Below are 21,285 nucleotides of genomic sequence, written 5' to 3'. Positions count from 1 at the left end.
TCAAACCAAAGAAGAGAGAGAAGAACTCACAAATAAGACTGTCTTAAAGCTCTCAAGACAGTTGATTCAGGTCATTGGAGAAGCATCTCTGAGTTAAAACTTTCTCTGCCTTAGTGCTTGAAATGGTTCTGATGGACATTCATTCTTTGGGGAGTTGTTCAAAAACAAACTAGACTGCTTTAATCGAAAGTGAATTTGCTCCCCAAGAAAGTGTTTATATGGGTGACCACTTGGCAAGAGTGAAATAGAGTAAGTTCAGCACCCCAGCAGGAATTGAACTAGATAAGCATTTATATTCCATTCAGCAATGCCCACCAGGGTGTCTTCTAAAATCCAACTAGACATTTATGTTCATAAGACTGCTATAGGCCACATTTGTCATCAGATTCACTTAGCAGGGTAGAAGACAGGAAGTGCCGCTTGAAGGAGGGTAGCATCAGGCATTTCTCTTTACTGGGATTAGTCCTTGCAGGAGTCTACACAGTGATTCAAGAGCTAAACATCTTTGCCCCCTACACACTAGGTGACGGCTTAGGTGCGGGAAGATAAGACCCATACCATTGCAAATGAGATCACCTTAGCTAGTAGCTCCATGTCCCACAGGAGCCTCTATCTCATGTAAATCCCTGCAAACCAGCTTTCATGCTCCCTGCAAGGAATATGCCCAATTACAAGTCATCATTCAGAGAGTCCCAAAAACTCTGGCTCCTCATCAGGTATTTATAGATTTTTTCAGTTCAGATATAGTTTCTCAATCAGGGGTCAGTGTTACTATAAACAACTATCCCTAATAACATGACTTATATTCCACCTATATCAGGTCTCCAGTGGAACAGATCTAGAAAGTTAACCTGAAGTAAAAGTTGCCCATGAAAAAGGTGACAAGGTTTTCTTAAACGCTCAGGTTACAAATTCTGATTTTCATGTTTATGATTCTAGCATTCAGAATTGATTGCTTACCTTATTCAGAGGTGGTCATTCTACTTAATGATAATTCAGCAATATTCATCCATTTTTCTGTTTATCTACTTATTTATCCAGTTATTATATCTAATAAGCATTGAGCACCTACTTCAAGCTAGGTCTCAAGTGCAGAACTCTGTTCTTTTGTTATATTGCTAACAGGTAAAGTATCTGAACCTCAAAATGACTGTATATGTATGACATGATAATAATGTATAAAATAATTGAAATACAGAGTGACGAGCACTGTAACACTTTTATACATCTGTCTCCCCATTCAATCATATGCACTCCAATCATGTTTTTTCATCTGGTTTCTTTAGTGGCATTGTTGTGCCAGATACATAATTGGTGCTCAGTATGTGTTTATCAAATAAGTTATCTCAGTATCTCAAGGAGAAGGGCAAATTAATGAAAGCCTAGTGGTATTTTCTCATTAACTGAAATAACAGCAACTGGTGGAATTGTAGGGTCAGTGAAGTGGCCTGACTTCCAGGATGCCTTCAAGTGGTGGCTGTCCGTGGCATTTCTAGGCTACCCACATTCCAAAGCTCTGTTGAGCAAAGTTGAGACTTAGAGACTAACAGTATCAGCAGTGTAAGATGGCAGTTGACATTAAAGTTTCTGGAGTCATCACAGACCTGGTACAAATCTTTGCTCTACCATTGATGTGCTGTGTGATGTTGGGCAAGTTAGTTGACCCCTCTAACCCTCCATTTTCTTCTGTACTGAAAAAAACATACGTATCAGAGTGCTGTTAAAAGATGAGATGATAATAATATGTATATAACACCTGGCACATTTCAGTACTTAATAAAGAATCGCTATATATTTAATGACTCCCTCTTGAGGTTGGTGGTATCAAAATCAAAATGAATCAAAGTTTAACAGCACCCAGACTACAATAGATAGATAACTACTTACAAAATTGATAGTTGATGCATAGTATTTACATCATTGAAAACCAGTACATTGTTATGATGTTTATGTCTTATTTTTGTCTTTGGCAGACGGAAGGATTTAAATATCCCAGGCCTTCCTCAGTACCACCTTCTCCTTCAGGGTCTCAGGCCTCCAGTCCTCAGAGCAGTGATGTGGAAGACGAAGTGGAGGATGAGAGATACGATGAGGAAAAGGAGGCTGAAAGGGATCGGTTAAATATCAAGTCACCATTTGCACTGAGCCACGTTCCTCGTGGGAAGAAAAAGCTGCATGGTGAATATAAGAACTGAATTCTACATGTGCTGAGAAGAGCTAATTTTAAAAAGCAAAGTAAGACTAATTATTTAAAATAAAAATGCCACACATTTCATTTTCTCCTTCTAAGTATTACAATGGAATTTATTATCTGCCTAAAAAGTGGAAGAAATTGAGTGAATGACAATTTCATAATTTAGAATAAGATCCAAGTTGTTTTCCCCAACTCTTGTTTTCCCCGTAAAAGTTAGGCATGAGGAGAAGCACTCATTAAAGGCAGAAGATGGAAAAGTGTTTTTAAAATGGTGAATGTAAGTGGTAAGGATTTTCTCTTACTCTGTTTATTTTTAAATTATCACCATAATCCTTTGCTTACTATTTATGCAGTTTCTCTACCCCACCACACAAATTTCTCATTTCCCTCTGAAAACCTTGATCTTACCCATGAATGTGCAATACCTACATATTTTAAATAGCTAGATTTTTACTGATTATTTTCATTTTTCACATGCATCAGAACCATGATTTATATGTAGTTTTGCAGAGACAAAATCCATGTGTGAACAGCTATCCTAAGTTCATATTTTGATGCATACTAATGCACATTTATGTCACTTTTGAACTCTAGAATTTATGTTGTAATTAATGGAAGATATTATCATGTGAATGGAAGATATTACCATGTGCATGGTACCAACATCTTACTGTAACATTTTTCTATTGTTTAAATAGAAAGACTTTAAAAAAATTTGGTCAATCTTCATAGATGATAAGTTGTTAAATCCCAGTAAATAAATGCATTAATATTTAATAACTTAACTTTCACTGATAATGCCTTGTTTAAAAATTATTTAGACATTCCAATAACATGTGGTAAGCAGCTGTTATGAATAATTCCTACAGAAGCTATCTTTCTAAAAGTAGTTAGAATAGAACATCTATTCAGTTGTAATAACAACAATGTCTCTTAACATATTCTGTGATGTGCGTAGAGTCATAGTTGAACGATTATTAATTTAGCAGATTTATGTTTTAAGTGTAATTAAGTCTAAATTGGCAACAAAACAAAAACAAAAATCACTCTTGGATTGCTTTTTTTCATAACTAAGTAGTTATTCACTGAGAGTTCCATTTAACTCACAGTGACTTCCTTTATTGACATATCAATTGGCCTTCTGAAGAGGCTCTAAAAAAGTTTTGGTCTTCTCAGAGATGGATTATTGATGACAAAAATGGAAGAGCAGCAATGACAAGGTGTCAGATGGTTCAAGATCATTGGAAAACTGTAATTCAGCCCTCCTATTGCTCCATTAGCTAGAAAAAAGTAGAAGACTGTTGGATACAAGCAGCAAATCAGACCAAAATGGAAGATGGCTGGAAATTTACTTTACTTAGATGTCCAGAAAGAAGAGAAATAATTGACCTAAAATCTAACCTTTGACACATGCCCTGTGGATGCCAATTAACCCAGCATCTGCAGAGAAGTTTGAAATGCTCTCTACTGGAGAGTAGAGAAAATATGAGATGGACTTATATTATAGGCTCATTCGCTGAAGTACCAGAAAGATCTTGTGATAAACGAGGGTTCACTGTTACAATAACCATGAAAATGTATCCCTAGTAAAGTAGCATACAGTGTCTATTCAGATGATATTCTTGATTGGTAACTGGTTGTTCAACTGTTATTGAAAACATGCCTACACAGTAAAATACCTGAAGATGTAAGTGCTTTTTATTCAATGAAATAATAATTTGATGATAATAAGTGTGTACAAATGATAGGGCACATGGAATTTAGCTGAATTGCAAACATCTGGCTTTGACTGCATGTGTAGGAATCACCTTCTATCCTGTACTTGGTCCCCTATTCAGACAGCTGCTGCCAGGTGACTCCATCCCTCCACTCTAGTCATTTCTTCATCCTTTTCCCCAAGACCGACAAAAGCTGGTGAGGAGAAGCAAATAAGATTGTTAGCAGATGGCTCTGTGTGTAGTACAGTGCCTTGTACATAATAGTTGCATAAATAAAAGGTCTTACTGGGAGACACAGAGGTTCAAAAAATTGTTGCTTTTAAAGAATGTATGTATTCATAAGTTGAAGGACAAGAACTATAGAAAAAATGTGTAGTATCTGATCAGCTGAGAGAAAGACCCCTTTTATGGATTGTACCACCTGCTACGTTTTGGATGTTTGTGTGCCCTCCAAATTCATATATAGGTGCTCCTCAACTTACAATGGGGTTATGTTTGGATAAATCCACTGATATTTTCTTTCTTTTCCTTCCTTCCTTCCTTCCTTCCTTCCTTCCTTCCTTCCTTCCTTCCTTCCTTCCTTCCTTCCTTCCTTCCTTTCTTTCTTTCTTTCTTTCTTTCTTTCTTTCTTTCTTTCTTTCTTTCTTTCTTTCTTTCTTTCTTTCTTTCTTTCTTTCTTTCCTCTCTTTCTTTCTTTCTTTCTTTTTTGACAGTCTTGCTCTGTCACCCAGGCTGGAGTGCAGTGGTGTGATCTCGGCTCACTGCAACCTCCACCTCCCAGGCTCAAGCAATTCTTATATTGCAGCCTCCCAAGTAGCTCGGACCACAGGCATGTGCCACCGCACCTGGCTAATTTTTGTATTTTCTTTTTAGTAGAGACAGGGTGTTGGCATATTGGCCAGGCTGGTCTTTGAACTTCTGGCCTCAAGTGATCCGCCCACCTTAGCCTCCCAAAGTGCTGGGATTACAGGCGTGAGCAACCATGCCTGGCCAACCCTCTGATATTTTTAATTTATAATGGGCCTATCAGAATATAAACCCATGGTAAGTCAAGGAGTGTACTGAGTGTGTGTTGCTTTCATCCCATCATAAAGTTGAAACATCATAAATTGAACCATTATAAATTGGGCCCGTCTGTATTGAAATCTTAGTCCCCAATGTGATGGTATCCACAAAGGAGGCAGAGCCTTTGGGAAGGGATTGGATCATGTGGGCAGAGCCCTCATCAATAGGATTACTACCCTTATAAAAGAGGCCCTAGAGAGCTGCCTTGCCCTTTCCACCACATGAGGACACAGCAAGAAAGTGCCATCTATAAGAAATGGACCTTCTACCAGACACTGATTCTGTTGACACCTTGATCCTGAACTTCTTAGGCTCCAGAATTGTGAGAAATAAATTTCTGTTGTTTATAAGTCACACAGTTTGCAGTATTTTGTTTTAGCAGCCTGAACTGATCAAGACACTACTGTCCCTTCCATGGTAAGGGTTAGAGTGAACAGAACTGGTTTTACATATGCAGATGAGAACATAAATGTTGCAGGTGTTAAACTAATAGTTTTCCAGGGTACAAGGAAGACTCACGAGAGGGACTGGTCAAGTCTACTTAGGGAGGTCCAAAGAGTCTTCACTGAATGAGTATGTCTATGAGTAATATGGATGATAAAATGGCCCATTTCACACAGTGTTTGATGAGCTCTTTCTAAAGGAATTTATAGTCCAGTATGAAGAGACTGAACAGAATGAAGTTACATTCCCAACTTCCCTTTCTTTGTGGTCAAGATAAAATAATGTAATTCAAGGTTGATAAGATAACACATTTTCATTTATCATAACCAGTTAAAGAAAGAAGAAATGCAAGCTGGAGGCTAATCTGAACAAGCCAGGGCCACTTCACCTTCTTCTCTCCTCTCTTAGGAACACAATGATGGTATTGGGGGAGAGAAGGCAACTACTGGAAAACAAAGAATAATTAAGAGCCCAGGATGGAGGCCAGATAGCCGAGGTAGGCTATAGAGGCAAAAAAAAAAAGGGAAGGGCAATGAGAATTGTGCCGAAAGTGACTGAAAGCCCTGCCTGCAGATCGAGGTATTCTTGTGCATGTATCCATGTTGAAGGCAGAACATTTCCAATTTTAAAACACAAGCCATATAATGTGAAGGTTTTCTGATCTATGATCACTTGTTCATTTCGGTTTTTTAAAAATCTAGAAATAAATAGAATGTAGACACCGTAAGAGGGTTGAAAAGTTATAGAAAATTGGGAAAAGGGACTTTTAAATTAATCAGCATATTTGTTCCTAAGAACATCCAAGGACTTTGAGTACTTAGAATACTTGGAGTTATATTTTAACAGCTATTGATCATTGAGACAGCTTTTAAAACAATGATTAGTATGACATTTTTGAGATTGTTCTGGTTAGTTGTGGGAAGAATTGTTTCATAAGATAGATGTTAAAAGTGTTCTTTGAATACGCATACTATTTCAATAGTCAATATGTACAAGTTTATGTCTGATGGGTAAATAATTTTTAATGTGCCACCCCTCCTAATGGTGAAGTGGTTAGGACTCTGTATAAATAAAAAACAATGCTTTCGGAAACAATTTTCAATAACTTGGATATAAGCACTGCCTAGTAAGTCTACTTTCAAATCAAGTCATAAATGACAGGTGCCTATTATAATGCCATACAGATATTTTAATGCTCACAAGTTATTTTTTGACAGAGATCAACATTACATTAACTTGAATTTAGTTTCATTATTAAATCATGAAACAAGATACAGATAAATCTTATAAGCAGAGTTCTGATGACTTAACACAGTTAAATTGCAATTCCAAGTTACAGAGACATTCACATAAAGATATCCTTGAGCTACTAAATAATGGTAAATACTGATGACAATAAGAATTAACAATGCTTTCCACTTATGACATTTGTCAATAACAACTCTGATTAGGTAAAAAAAAAATTAACATGACGGTCATGTTATAATTCTAAATAAATACATTATTATGTTTGCCACAGGAGTATGTGTGTATGTGTGTGTGTGTATGTGCGCGCGGGTGTATTCAGATAGTACTGAACTCAAGTTGGCTTTTAAAAAGGAGAACAATCAGGCATATTACTGTGCACTTATGTTATCAGAGTGATTTATGTAATGCTATGATGTCAAATAAAACCCAGAGCCTAGTCAATTAGAGTAAGCGGAGTACTTGAATCTGTTGAGTCTGTTTGGTCATGGAAAATGAGTTACCTCTAACAAAACTGGCTTGTTCCCTTCTTCCAATACATAAACAACAGAGTGTGTCTCCATCTGCTTATTTTCCAGTAACTTTTAGATCCATGTTTCTAAACTGAATGCAAGGTAATTCCCAAAGAGCACAAAGGGAGCTCCAAGCTCTAGATCTTTGGCAAACCTTCTACCTCAATGACTGTCTCCTCTCAGCAACCACACTGAAGTGTTCCTGTCACAGGGCTTCTCCCCAGTCATCCAATTTATCTTCTTAATTGATCACTCCTGGATGAGTTATAGAGAGTCATACTCTCCTATTTCCCATCCTGCCATGCTTCTTGCCTTCCTCCCACCTCCTTGGGGATGGGATAAAAGGAAAACAGAGAAGGAGAATTTCTGTTGAGTGAAAACAAAATGCAAGTGGGTAACAAAATGAAAACAACAACAACAACAACAACTAAGATCAAGACAGGTACTGGCTATAATTAAAAGGAAAGAACACTTTAGTCTTCAACCTTATAATTATAAATATTCTAAGAAACTCAAGAGTAAGACACAAGGTGATCTAAAAACATTTTTGGTCATCTAAACAGGACCTGAAGCAATGAAAGAAGATGATGTTCTCAGCTAAGCATGTATATATATTTTGTTTCTGAAAGAATAAAACTATCTGTGTGTGTTCTTAAGATTACAAATGAATAAAAGGGTCCAAAGGTTTTATTCACATGGTTCATGTTTTCAGAGAGAATAGAACTATAATTAAACATAATATTTTCACCAGTTAAGCAGACTATCTTCCAGTAATCTGGTCTGATCAAAGTTTTTTTCTTCATCTGTAAGAAAAAAAAATGTTTAAAATAAATATACACTCTGTGTTTTAATAGAGGAAAAGGTAAGACAGAGAATCTCAGGAAACAAACATTTAGCCTTCTAAGCTATGCTAACTCATGGACTCTGCCACTGAAAATTTAAACAGTATGGGTTTTGATTTGTTCAGTTTAAAATCTTTTCTTCTCAGCTTGGGACACATTGGGGAATTCATATTTTACGTCTGAACCTCTATAATGACTGAAACTACAGTATGGTATGTCTGGTAAAAATCTCAAAGAGCCATGTGTCTCACAAATTGACTTATGTCTAAAATATCCACCATTGAAATAATTCATTTGCATCAAAGGACTGTCTCTTTATATTTCCTGTTCAAATGGATCTTACTCAGGAAAGATGACATGGGAACACATTTGCAAATGTTCTTTTATTAGGGGAGCTAGAGTTCTGGGGAGGAAGTGAGACAAAAAGAAGAGGCACTCGTTTGCTGTGTGGGATCGCGAAACTTTGGAGCATGAGTTATCACATCTGAGGTGGGGATACTTAAAGAGTTAGACAATAGCAGGTTCCTGGGACTCTAAAAATAGGATAGAATGACTAAAAGTTACAATCAGGTAGGGGGAAGGAGTGGCCAGGGACAAAGTGCATCTACTAATTTCTTCTAAGATCACCTTTCAGTTAGTTGCAATATAATTTGAATGTTTGGGTTACATCTTAACCTGAATTTCTAGCACACTTTAAACCATTGCAGAAAATGGGCTTCTCTTTAAAGGGAAGGAAGAAAACAAAACAAAACAAAACAAAACCAGAACCGCATCCCTGTATAAATTCCACTGAAACCATAATTCGCTAAATAAGAGCTTTCTAAATAATATTGAGGGAGTATAGAATAAAAATACTAAAGAAGACTAGTGATTAATTTATCATATGGGAATCAACAACTTTTCTGTCAATTTAGACTAATAAAATTAGTTATTTCATCTTCAGAGACAATCCATTTAGAAAACTTCAATAATTAAAAATATATGTATTTATTTTCCAAAAAAGACTTGAGATGGGGACCTTATAATCACATCCTTTCCTCAAACTGCTAATGAAGATACCTCTCCTCTTTAAAATTAGCTCTCTCTTGTCCATTATAGGTCACTTTCCTTTCTGGCTCTGCACATCTTCCCAACGATCAAATCTAAAACGTCACTATCTACCAATCTCCATAAGAGCTCTTTTCATACTGACTTCAAAAATCGCTGGGTTCCACATCTTGGGTTTTAAAAAGAACACCTTGGATATAGCATCCTCTACCCATTATTCAACTATTTCACAACTTTCTACTGCTAGAGTTCTGAGAGTCATGCCAGCTCTCCAGAGCCTCACCTGCTTGCTCTTAACTTTGCAGTTTACTTTCTTGTATCACATTCTGTAAACAAGGTTTCAGATATGGCATAGCAGCAGCAAGCTGTGTCACTGGGCAGGAGGTGTGGGGAAGTCTGGTGACACACTGTTTAATGTCCCCTGAGTTCTGTATTCTTACTAAACATTCGGCTATAGTAACCATTCTGATAGTTTCCATCCTTAGAAAGTTTCAAGAGGAGAGTGATCAGTAGCATCAGCAACCGAATGAATTCTGGGATACTCTCTTATTCTGATTTTTCTCATCTTTCTGCTTGCTCCTTTTAATGTCCCTTCACTGGTACTATTTTCCCCCATTTCCCTTGATTTTTGGGTGTTGTATTGTCTTCCCTTTTCCCACTACATCTAAGCCCTAGAAGGTATCTCCATTCGCATGATTTCAACTTTTATTAACTGGCTCTGAAGTTCATGTTGTTTTCAAACCTGACCAATCATCAGAATAATGTGGAAGAATTGCTTAAGGACAGAGGTTCTTGGGCCTCACTCAAGCAGTACAGAATTGAATCTCTGGGCCTAAGGCCAAGAAATTCTGGGAGAGGGGTGCTGCACTCAACATAGTATCCCAAAAGTAAGCAAAGCTGTTCTGTTAGGCAGGTGAAATAGGTCAGTATGCTAGTACCTTCTGGTGATTTCTGAAGGGATGCCAGTAAGATGGTTGCTGCCTTTGGAATAGGTAGTAGTCGGGGATTTGGGCTTCGTCTTTCTGGAGAAACAAAAATGCACACAGATTCTGTTAGCATTTACATATTCATGTAGATAAGTCCTATTCTAACATGCAGCAATACTAGAAAAGCCTCTATGAAATAGATTTTGAGCCCTCAACAAAGGACTACTTACACAGAAGACTAATTTTTTATAAATAGAAATATGTCACACTTGCCTTGGAAATGACTTACAATTGGTTATGTCAAGTTTACAAACAGGGTATGGAAGAGAATTTTAAACTATATGCCAAAGAGAAGTTTAGATAATAATTTACCTTTTCGGCCAAATAGAAGGTAATTATTTGACTGAAGGAGTATCTGCTAAGAATTCAAAGTTATTTCAAATCTAAGTTGAAAAAAGACAAATTGTTCTGATTCAGCACCAAACATGATTTCTAATTTGGGGCAACTGAAGTTGAGAAACAAATCTCACTCTCATAAGATAAATAAGCTCAATTACACAGCATGTTTGAAGAGCCTAAACAAAAATTTAAGCACCTACTATGTGTTCAATAGCGGTGTTTGGTATTTTTCCAAGTAAGTATACTTCTTCATTTTAGCATTTCAATCTTTACAATTTTATCGAATTGTACTGTTATTTTTTAAAACAATACGATGGAAAGGTTTAGCATGGAAAAGAATAGTCCCTGGTCCCATCCTTAACTGCCCGCATGTTACTCTTTTGATTTTGAACCTTTGGTAGTTCTTTCTAGTAAAACAGAAACATATCTTTGAAGTTCCTAGGTAAGTTCCTTTTTTAGTAATAACAGCGTTTAAGAGGAGGCTGAGTAAAGTTCCTGCATAAACACGCAGATACACTTCTAGAAGCATTTGCATAGTTCTTCCTATCTCGCCTTACCCCTCTGAGCTGAACCTCAGGCCCTAACTCCCTGGAGACCTCTGCATACCCTGGCGGCCAGAGGGTTGGCTGAACAGCCGCAAGCCAATAAAGCCTGGGGAGCCGCAGCGCCAGCCTCGGCCGCCCTTGCCAGCATTGGCGCGGGCTGGACGCGCGAGCTCCCAGCTCCGGTGCTTGGCCTCCAGCAGCTGCTGCCAACCTGGGCTGCCCTTGGGCCGACTACATCTGAGGGCGCGTCAGAGCCGCGTCTTTCCGGTGAGGAGAAGCTTTCTTTAGGCACCACCGCGGAGCAAGCCCTGCCCGCCCCATCCTATTCAAAAGCGCAGGACTAGCGCCCTGACACCTCGGTCACTCACCCGGCAGTGGCCGATCGGAGAGGTCCTTCCTCCGGCTCTGGTCGGAGATGAAGCGGCGACCCTCTGCAAAAACGAGACCCGGGGCTCAGCGCCCGCCCGGCCCGGGACAACCCGGGCTTAAACCTCAGCTCCTCCCGGCACAGCACAGTCCCCGGGCCTGGGGAGGAGGCAGGTTGCTCCAGGTTAGGGTCGCGAGGGGCTGCCGAGTTTCCAGCGCTCCCAGCGCAACGCCGGGGTGAGCCAGGCGCCCTGGAGACCTGGAGGAAAGCCCTGCGCCTGACCGGACGCCGGGTTAGTGCGGTATTTCCCAGGCAACCCCGGAGTTCCCATTTGGACCAAGACAAGCAACCCTCCAGTTTTGGATGGAGAATTTCTAATAAGGACGGAGGATTTCCAATAATCAGGGACTCTTCCCCTCTCCCACCCCTCCCTCACCTACCGTTCTCTTTGATGGCCTCGATGATTTAAGGGAATAAACTCGACATTATTCTCTCTCCATAACTCTCCATCTATCTGTTCATGACTCCTAAGGGTCTTCCATTATTGTAGGAAGAGCAAAATATTTGGAACTTACGTGCCCCTTTCAGATAGAGCATAGCTTGAGGAGTCCAGTTCCTTCTCTCCAAGGGTCTCTGTAACCCGGGAGAAGGGAAGAGCAGTTAATAAAACATTGCAGCTCAGTCCTCTATTACAGCAAAATAAAAAAGAAGATAATAAAACAAGAAGGAAGAAAGAAAGAGCAGAGAGGACACAGAGTGCGCATTAAAAAAAATTTTTTTATTTTGCATTTGATTACCTGCGGAGCGCAGCTGGAGTTTCCCAGGAAAAAAAGCACCAGGAAAAGAGCCAAGATTGTTGCTGCCAGACTTCTGAGTACCTGTATGAAGCGGTCAACCAGAAAGGGTCATTTCTGTGCCAATAGGATCTTCTGCTTCCTTCCTTGACGCCTGGACAATTACAAACCCCTTACCTCTCGCAATGTTCTGTTTTAATACTCAGTTTTCTGGAGGTGTTTCCCTTTTACCTTCTAGTTAATTCACAAAGAGTCCACTTGAAAAAACGCATTTAGAAACATATTATTCGTATTACTTCACCCAAATGAAGATTAAGACGTGAATTATTTTTCTTAGTAAAATCAAATGATTCTGTTATTCTAAAGGCATATCATTCAAATATCCTTTAAACTCTAAAATGCTTATTAAACATGAAATAGGTAAAATGCCATAAAGCGTTTTAAAACACAGCTAAGAAGCCTCAAGTGAACAAAGTCTTTACTTACCTTCATGTTCTGCGTCTTTTCAGAACCCTGAAATTACTATAACTTTACGCGTGAGTTTTCGACTCTCGCTCTGAAACTGGAGCTTTTAAAATCTTGGCGTTAAGGACCCCTCCCCCTCTGGAGTATGTTTGGGAGTCCACAGGGACATCCTGTCAGTCTTCAAGCAAGATTGAGAATCTGATGACTCCTCCAGGGAGCTTCATTGCAGGAAGTAGAGGAATGATTGATGGGCAGAAATTATTTGTTTAAATACTGATTGCATCACCCCGGAGACATTCAGAATGTGTCAGCATCATTGCCCTTGCTTTTCCTACTAGCTGCCCAAAGTAGTGTGTTATTATTATTATTATTAATGAAAACAATCAATAGTCCAAGGCAGAATCAAAAGTGAAAGAATAAGTAAGAAAACTCGTCTTGGGTAACTACTATCAGTCTGTCACTGATGGCTAAAGATGTATGAAAAGGTTTGGGAATCTCAATGGAATTTGACATCAGTCATTCGCTTAATTATCAGTTCATTCTGTTGTTTAGCAAATATTTATTGAGTGCCTACTATGAGATACACAATCCTTTTATTTCAAGGGACACAGCCATGCACTGAAAAGACATGGTCTCTTCTTTGATCAAAGTTACCTACTAGTTAAGGTACACAGTAAACTGATGAATAGATAAATAAGACACAGTAGTTACCCCTTAATCACAGGGGTGTGTGTGTGTGTGTGTGTGTGTGTGTGTGTGTGTGGCAGGGGGCATGTTTCAAGACCCACAGTGGATGTCTGAAACCACTGATATGTATATGCCTTATGTATACTATGCTTTTTTTTTAATCTGTTCACCAAGATGGTTACTAATTGCTTAATAGGAGAGTGGTATTTACATATGGACATGCTGGACAAAAAGATGGTTCATGTCTTGGGTGAGCTGGAGCTGGACAGTGAAAGATTTCAACACCCTACTCAGATTTAAAACTCACAATTTAAAACATGAATTCTGGAATTTCCCATTTAATATTTTCAGATTGTAGTTGACCATGGGTAACTGAAACCATGGAAAGTGAAGCCGCAGATAAGCAGGGACTACTGTAACTGCAGAATGTTTTAAATCGTTAAGTAAAGTAAGCAAGGTGAGGAGATAGGATAAGTGGTGGGCTACTTTAGGGAAGGTTAAAAACAGAGGGTAGTCCTGAAGGATAAGGTGAAGTAATGGGAAAAGCTGGGGCAGAAATTAGTATTCCAGGCATTCTTTTTTTTTTTTTTTTTTTTTTTTTTTTTTTTTTTTTTTTTTTTTTTTTTTTTTGAGACGGAGTCTCGCTGTGTCGCCCGGGCTGGAGTGCAGTGGCCGGATCTCAGCTCACTGCAAGCTCCGCCTCCGGGGTTCATGTCATTCTCCTGCCTCAGCCTCCCGAGTAGCTGGGACTACAGGCGCCCGCCATCTCGCCCGGCTAGGTTTTTGTATTTTTTAGTAGAGACGGGGTTTCACCGTGTTAGCCAGGATGGTCTCGATCTCCTGACCTCGTGATCCACCCGTCTCGGCCTCCCAAAGTGCTGGGATTACAGGCTTGAGCCACCGCGCCCGGCCCTCCAGGCATTCTTAATAGAAGAAAGAAAAACAAAATATATGGACAGCAAAGAGTATGTCTTTCTTGGGGACTAGGAAAGAGGCCAATGTAGGCAGAGTTGTGTGGGTGACAGGGGAGGTGCTTTGAAATGAGATTGGAGAAGAAGAAATGGGCTAGTTGATGTGGAAATATGATTAGAAGCAAAAGATGATGATGGCTTACACTGGGATGGTACACACAGGGAAAGAAGAGCTGTAAATGAATTTGGAATACATGTTGTGGAGGTAGAAAATATAGAACTTGTATATGAAAGGGATTTGAGAGTGTGAGAAAAAATAAATCAAGGATGATTCTTAGGTTTATGGATAAAACTGTGGGTAAATAATGATGTAATTTACTGAAATTAAGCCAGTTAAGAGAGGGAAATTAACACTTGCCATATAGGCATATTAACAATATGCCATATAGGCATATTAAAATTAAATGTATGTTAAAAATATCCAAGTACAAGTACAAAATAGGAGGTTGGAAATACAAAACTCAATAGAGGTCAGTAAAGAGGTCACCAGCCTACAGATTTTTTGGGGGGGAGGGAGGCAGAAATGATTAATTGAAGAATTTTAAGAATTCTATGAATTTTAAAACCAGTAAAGGGATGAGATTAAACACAACACTTAGGGAGTGAATGGGACTAAAGAAGAGGAGCAGGCAAAAAAAAAAAAAAAAAAAAAAGAAGAGCAGGGACAGAGCTATGGAAACAAACGCACAGAGAATGAGCAGAGGAAGAGCCAGAAAAGGAGGTTGAGGTAGAGTCAGAAAGAAAGAAATTCCAGGGGACCCTGATGCCATGGAAGCCAAGTGAAGATCCAGTAGTATTGGGAGGTCAAGCAACATGAGCTCCAAGAAATACCCACTGGATTTGGAATATGATGGTTTTGAGGATAGAAGCAAGATTGGAGTCGGTTGAATAGTGAATAAGATATGATAAATCAAAGCCAAGAAAAAACAATCTCTTTAAGAGATGTCACGAAAGAGGGAAAGGAAAAAATGAGAAATATTTTTTTACTGTTATTATTATTGTCATTGTTATTTTAAAGACAAGGTCTCACTATGTTGCTCAGGCTGGGCTGAAACTCCTGGCCTCAAGTAGTCCTCCCACTTCAGCCTCCCAAACCTCTGGGATTATAGGCACCCTTAGCCTGTGAAATCTTTTTTTTTTTCTTTTTTAAAGATAAGATAGAAGATTTGTTATACTTTTTGGGCTTAAGGTAACATCTGAAACCTCTCATTTCTAGGCAATTCCTAAAGTTACCTGAATTACGAATTGTGAAATTAGGAATCTTGTTGGGAGGCAGAGTATTTCTTCTATTGTACAAACTGAAAATGCCAGATAGTCACTTTTCTCGCCTCCCTATCAGGGAGAATGTGGGCATGTGACATGGGCTTCACCAATCAGACGAGCATGCTCAGATGGAGAATCTCATGCCGGGATGGAAGAAGTGCTCGGGTGAAGTGGGGGTTGTAGTAAGATTGAGTTTCTGGAGTAGTCTTAGCTACAGTGCTAGTGGCAAGTTCCAGCATCCAGTGCTCCAGCTGCAGTGTCCTTTTGATAAAATCTTTGTTTTGCCCAAATCAGTTTGTTGGTTTCTGTTGATGTGACAACTAAGAAACCATTTGTAAGACATGTATGTTGATGGGGATGATCAGTAGGGAAGGAGAAATTCATGATGTAGAAGAAAGGGAAGATAATAGCAAAAGGAAATTCTTAGAAGGCAAGAGGATTCAAAGTGTATCAATATTCAGTTAAAAGATCTGTATACACAGACAGATGTGGAACAAGGGCCTGAGTATCCACCACATACTAAGTTACCATGAAAGAAAGAGATGGTTGCTTAGTCCATTCAGGCTGCTATAGCAAAATACAACAAACTGGGTAGCTTATAAACAATGGAAATTCCTTACTCAAGGAAGTCCAAGATCAAAGTCCAGCCAGCACGGTTGGGTTCTGGGGGGGGCCCTTTTCTGGGCTGCAGACTGTTGTCTTCTCTGCTGTGTTCTTACATGAGTGGGAGGGGAAAACAAACTACTTGGAATGCTTTTATAAGGACATTGATCCCGTTTATGAGGGCTCCACCCTTATGACCTAGTCATCTTGCAAAGGCCCTACCATCACATTGAGGTTTAGAATTTTAACATATGAATTTTGGTAGGACACAAACATTTAGGTCATAGCAATTCCTTCTCAGTCAGGGCAGTGGTTTTCATGTATTAGTGTGCATGGGAATCACCTGGGAATTTGTTAAAATGCAGATTCTAATTCAGTAGACCTGGAGTGGAGCCCAAAATTCTACATTTCTAATAAACTCCCAGCTGATGGTGATAGATGCTATTGGCCCTTGGACATTTTGAGTAACTCAGATTTAGGAGTATAAGAAGTGCCGAAAACTAAACCTCAGAGTTTGTGTGGCTGGAAGAATGGCTAGACACAGAAATAGCAGGGACTCTGAGGAGAGAACTGGTAAGTTTCATTTGGGATTGAAGTTTAAAGGGCTGATGCTATCTACCTGCAAATACTTGGAAAAGAGATTGGAGTTTGGGCGCTGATATTTAGACTTGACAGTCATATGCAGACAGGAAAACTGAGATTTGGTTACTAAATGAGAATGGAATATAGAAAGTAGTATGTGAGTAGAAATTTGAGAACTCTTTACTGTCTTCAAGGAAAAAAGTAAAGCAGGAAAAAACTAGAGGCATTAGTGTAATGTTCTATTTCCACTGTCGTAGGAGAGGAGAAAGATAAAAACTGACTAAAAGGTTATCTGGATGCTATTTTTTTGTTTGTTTGTTTGTTTGTTTTTATTTTTTATTTTTTTTGAGACGGAGTCTCGCTCTGTCGCCCAGGCTGGAGTACAGTGGCCGGATCTCAGCTCACTGCAAGCTCCGCCTCCCGGGTTTACGCCATTCTCCTGCTTCAGCCTCCCGAGTAGCTGGGACTACAGGTGCCCGCCACCTCGCCCAGCTAGTTTTTTGTATTTTTTAGTGGAGACGGAGTTTCACCATGTTAGCCAGGATGGTCTCGATCTCCTGACCTCGTGATCTGCCCGTCTCGGCCTCCCAAAGTGCTGTGGTTACAGGCTTGAGCCACCGCACCCGGCCCTGGATGCTATTTTAATAATGCTTCAAATGTGAGATTTTAGGATTTTCATTTCTAAGGATTGTGGCAATTTCCTTCAAAAAAGAGCAATAAAAGAAGTGAAATACGCTGTGTTTATATTTTAAATAGTCACACGTGAAACCTGATTACTAGGTTACCTGAAAAATAAGTAAAATGCCTTTCCGTACCCAAAACACAAAGGTTTTGGGAAGAGGAGCAGGAAAGTGAATCACCAATAAAATGTGTTTTGAACTTACAATTTTAAGAAGAAATAAATAAATGTGCTTTGCTGGTAATAGTTTAGCTAATGAATTCACAAGCAGATGTCTTACGTCAAAGCTGCCATTTTCAGTTTAATGTGCACAAAAGAAGGGAATGGTTTTGACATATTATCAATATTGCAGTCTTATCAAGAGTAACATGCTAGAATGTATTACTTCTACAAGGATTTCCAAAGGGCACTGAACCCCAGTAGAATGTTTTTTTAAGTCACAAAGCTTTTAAGATTTTTACAGGTCCAAAACCAGACATGGGTTAAGTTAAAATATTTGGTATAAAACAAAACAAAACAAACAACAAGAAAAAAACCAAGATAGGTAAAGCCGTTGAATTTTATTCTCCTGACAGTATGACCAGGCAGTAGATGTTGAACAAATGGTCTTTTAAGCCTTTTTTAAAGGCACATTCAATGAAGACTGTTTTGAATTTGGCACTGTTACCTGGATTCTCGTAGTTGACTGTAGAGTACCCAGACCCTATTTAACAAACGATCACCTGTCACTGTTTAAAAGACATTCTTTCAAGGTCAGTGATTATTGTGTTCACAAGGAAAACAGCTGCTATCTTGGATAAGGTTATCTGAACAATATGGCTATTATGATACAAAATGCCTAAATTACTTTTTGATGACAGAATAGAGAGAATTTGGGTTGGATAGCATGAATAAAGATATGAGTTCAATCTTCGATGGGGCTTCTATTCAGTCCCTTAGGCCAGTCGTCTCATAATCAGATGAAAGAAGTCATTTCCCCAAAGGGTTACCAGTTTTAAGAGGGGCTTTAGGGGCATTAAGAAGGCTTGCTATCCAAAATAAAACTTCCCATTAATTGGCCAAAGTTTTTTTTTCTTTTTTTTTGAGACGGAGTCTCGCTCTGTCGCCCAGGCTGGAGTGCAGTGGCCGGATCTCAGCTCACTGCAAGCTCCACGTCCTGGGTTCACGCCATTCTCCTGCCTCAGCCTCCCGAGTAGCTGGGACTACAGGTGCCCTCCACCACGCCCGGCTAATTTTTTGTATTTTTTTTAGTAGAGACGGGGTTTCACCTTGTTAGCCAGGATGGTCTCGATCTGCTGATCTCGTGATCCGCCCGTCTCGGCCTCCCAAAGTGCTGAGATTACAGGCGTGAGCCACCGCACCCGGCAATTGGCCAAAGTTTTAACCCAGGCTCTCTTTTACTTAAGGCTTTGATTCTCAATGAACTCACACCCTGAAACGGATAATATTGCAGTTCTTTGTTTACAGACTATTTCAGATCCTTTCTCCAGAACTACAGATAGGGAGAGGAAGGAGAAAATATGAAGATATTGGTTTTCTGAGGAGAGTTAAGATAAGTACTATTTAGGGAGTTGGGGGTAGATAAAAGTGAAGCAGGGAAGATTCAAGTTCACCAATTTCATACTATCTTCTGGATTAAAATGTTTTACCATTCATTTCCAAAATGACAGAATGGTGAATATGAATTAATATACAGCCACCATTACTACAGGATAATTCATAAGACATGGCTGCTAATTGCATATATTATGTAGGAGCAGCACAAAGACAGAGGACAAATATAGCAAAAAGGTCTTGGATCAAGATGCAAACAACAAAACACTAATACTGATAGCTTTTTGGAAATGTTGAGCCTTATAAACATTGGTAGCTCAGAAATGTGAAGAATGATCCCATACTCCTGTAATGTGAATTAGGTTGAATACTGGGTGTTGCCAGGTGTGATCATTAATAGGAAGACGGAATGGTCAGTTGTCCTACTTCTAATCTGTATCACTGGGCCAGAAACACTCTCAGGACAATAACACATGTTATATTCATAACACTTTAAATTTGAGAAAGCCCTCTGACATCCATTGTTACATTCAATTTTCATACCAAATTCATGCGGTAGATCCTGAGTTTCACTTAGGAGCATACTCAGAGAGTTTGACTTGACACTAAATGGTAGAGTTAGTGTTTTAGCACCAAGACTGGTCGTTATACCGCCACAGAACTCAGAGTCACCTCACAGGATCACATCACATCAGAATAGTCTTCTTCAGGGATTCAATTACCCATTATTATCAGCATTATTTCATATATGTAAACTATCATGCAAGTGATCCCTCTTGTCATAGGGTATTATTTCTGGCTTTCGTCACTTAAGGAATACATTTCATTTTCTCTTTGGGATAATTCTACTTCATAATACCAGCTCCAACGACAAAAAACTCCCAAGAAACTTTTCATTTCATATTGGAAAGAGAGGAAAACTGAGAATCAGTGATTCACACCAGCCTCAAAACTTCAGGAGTAGCTTCTGGTTTCCCCAGCAGCCTCCCTTTTCTAGTGAAGAAGGGCGGCCAATCTGTAGGCATGGCCTTTCTTTCATCTATGATCCCTCTCTCCATCGACGAGCTACTGGGTACAGTAAAGTCCCAAGGAATGTGAAGCAGAAAGGCAGAGACTTCTGCGGGGACCAGATCATTAGATTCAATTTTATGGCTGATAGAGGCTGATTTCAACAGATTAGAAGTGATCAGTCTGGGTGCGGTGGCTCAAGCCTGTAATCCCAGCCCAGCACTTTCGGAGGCAAAGGTGTACAGATCACAAGGTCAGGAGTTTCAGACCAGCCTGGCTAACATGGCAAAACCCCGTCTCTACTAAAAATACAAAAATTAGCCAGGTGTGGCGGCGGGCGTATGTAATCCCAGCTACTCGGGAGGCTGAGGCAGGAGAATTGCTTGAACCCAGGAGGTGGAGGCTGCAGTGAGCCAAGATCATGCCACTGCACTCCAGCCTGGGCGACAAAAGCAAGACTCCATCTTAAAACAAACAAACAAACAAACAAACAGAAGTGATCAGTGGGGCCAGCACAGAAAAGTTGGCAGAATGAACTTTCACTCATTAAACCAACATGTACTGGAGATACAAATGTAAGAGGAGATTTCGAACCTCAAGAATCTTTTCCGTAACCAAATCAATACAAAGCAAGTGGAAAGTTATATCAGAGGACAAGGAAGGAGCAGCTGTTTGGGCCTAACTGGTCAGGAAAGATATAATAGCAGTGACATTTTAATCAGGCCTTGAGAACTGAGTAAAGCGAAGGTCATGGATACACATTAGTCAATGAAGAATTTTGGGCATGCTGCTGGTGTCCAATCTCCTACATGGATACAGGTAACAGAAGAACGGAGGTTGGGGCCTTTTGGCCCAGGTCAAGATTAGAGAGATAAGCTGGATATTTAACAACAAATTCAAGACTTCCTGTTCACCCAACAATAGTCTGGATTTGCAGCTTAATTTGTGAATTCAACAAATATTTACTGGGTATTTTAAGTGGTAGACTTGGCCAGTGGTTTTTTTCGGCCTTAATAAAATTTACACTCAAAACATTGCAGGTGTTGTGGTCTTATTTAGGTGACAAAGACTTAAGATCCTTTCCATTCTGAGAAAAATTCTCCTCTAATTTCTAAATTCCCTGACCACTTTTTAAATTTTGCAATTAATGGTAACAATCATAGCAGCTTTCAGAAAACTGTCCCAACTGCCTGTGGCAATACAAATTCTGTGGCAGGCTTCTGGATAACCCAAATAACAGTGACAGTTTTAAATCCCTAGGCCTACATTAAAAACAATTCTCTACCCCCCGCCACAAAGAAACACAGCTGAAGGTTGAATAGTTTTAGCAACTCTTGACTGGGAGAAAAATAAGAGGTTGGGGTGTTTAGACCAC

At 39.4% G+C, this 21,285-nt stretch overlaps 2 protein-coding genes across 12 annotated transcripts in view; one reads left to right on the top strand and one right to left on the bottom strand.

Moving 5' to 3' along the window:
• GYS2 (glycogen synthase 2) overlaps positions 1-5,331 on the top strand; it is a 64,726-nt gene extending 59,395 nt beyond the window's left edge. For 6 of the 9 annotated variants that reach the window (XM_074006367.1, XM_045364846.3, XM_074006366.1 and 3 more), the window contains one exon: positions 1,974-5,331. In XM_074006367.1, the coding sequence (XP_073862468.1) occupies positions 1,974-2,195 (222 nt within the window). In that variant the 3' untranslated portion in view covers positions 2,196-5,331. The remainder of the gene's footprint in view (positions 1-1,973) is intronic. The other 3 variants (XM_074006364.1, XM_074006365.1, XM_045364847.3) reach the window with 1 other exon arrangement.
• A 1,261-nt stretch (positions 5,332-6,592) lies between these two features.
• SPX (spexin hormone) lies at positions 6,593-12,766 on the bottom strand. 3 transcript variants are annotated; one of them, XM_045364844.3, is made up of 7 exons: positions 12,585-12,766; positions 12,102-12,182; positions 11,880-11,937; positions 11,306-11,368; positions 10,006-10,089; positions 7,927-7,981; positions 6,593-7,544 (listed from the first exon to the last, which is right to left on the bottom strand). In XM_045364844.3, coding segments are annotated over exons 1-7 (348 nt in total). In that variant the 5' UTR covers positions 12,591-12,766; the 3' UTR covers positions 6,593-7,543. The 3 variants fall into 3 exon arrangements, with proteins under 3 accessions (XP_045220779.2, XP_005570398.3, XP_045220778.2); XM_005570341.5 differs by having other exon boundaries at positions 6,593-7,504; XM_045364843.3 differs by lacking the exon at positions 6,593-7,544 and having other exon boundaries at positions 7,848-7,981.
• Positions 12,767-21,285: the final 8,519 nt, after the last annotated feature.

This window comes from Macaca fascicularis, chromosome 11, assembly GCF_037993035.2.
Source record: "Macaca fascicularis isolate 582-1 chromosome 11, T2T-MFA8v1.1".
Lineage (NCBI taxonomy): Eukaryota > Metazoa > Chordata > Mammalia > Primates > Cercopithecidae > Macaca > Macaca fascicularis.
The sequence above is the reverse complement of the archived record's forward strand: the minus strand, read 5'-3'. Positions and strand labels throughout refer to the sequence as shown.

Excerpts from the sequence above, each read along its gene's own strand:
- SPX (XM_005570341.5), bottom strand. Across the intron at positions 11,938-12,101 it reads ACTCCAGCTGCGCTCCGCAG|AGACCCTTGGAGAGAAGGAA; the intron begins GTAATCAAATGC and ends CCCGGGTTACAG. Across the intron at positions 10,090-11,305 it reads CTCCGATCGGCCACTGCCGG|AAAGACGAAGCCCAAATCCC; the intron begins GTGAGTGACCGA and ends TTGTTTCTCCAG.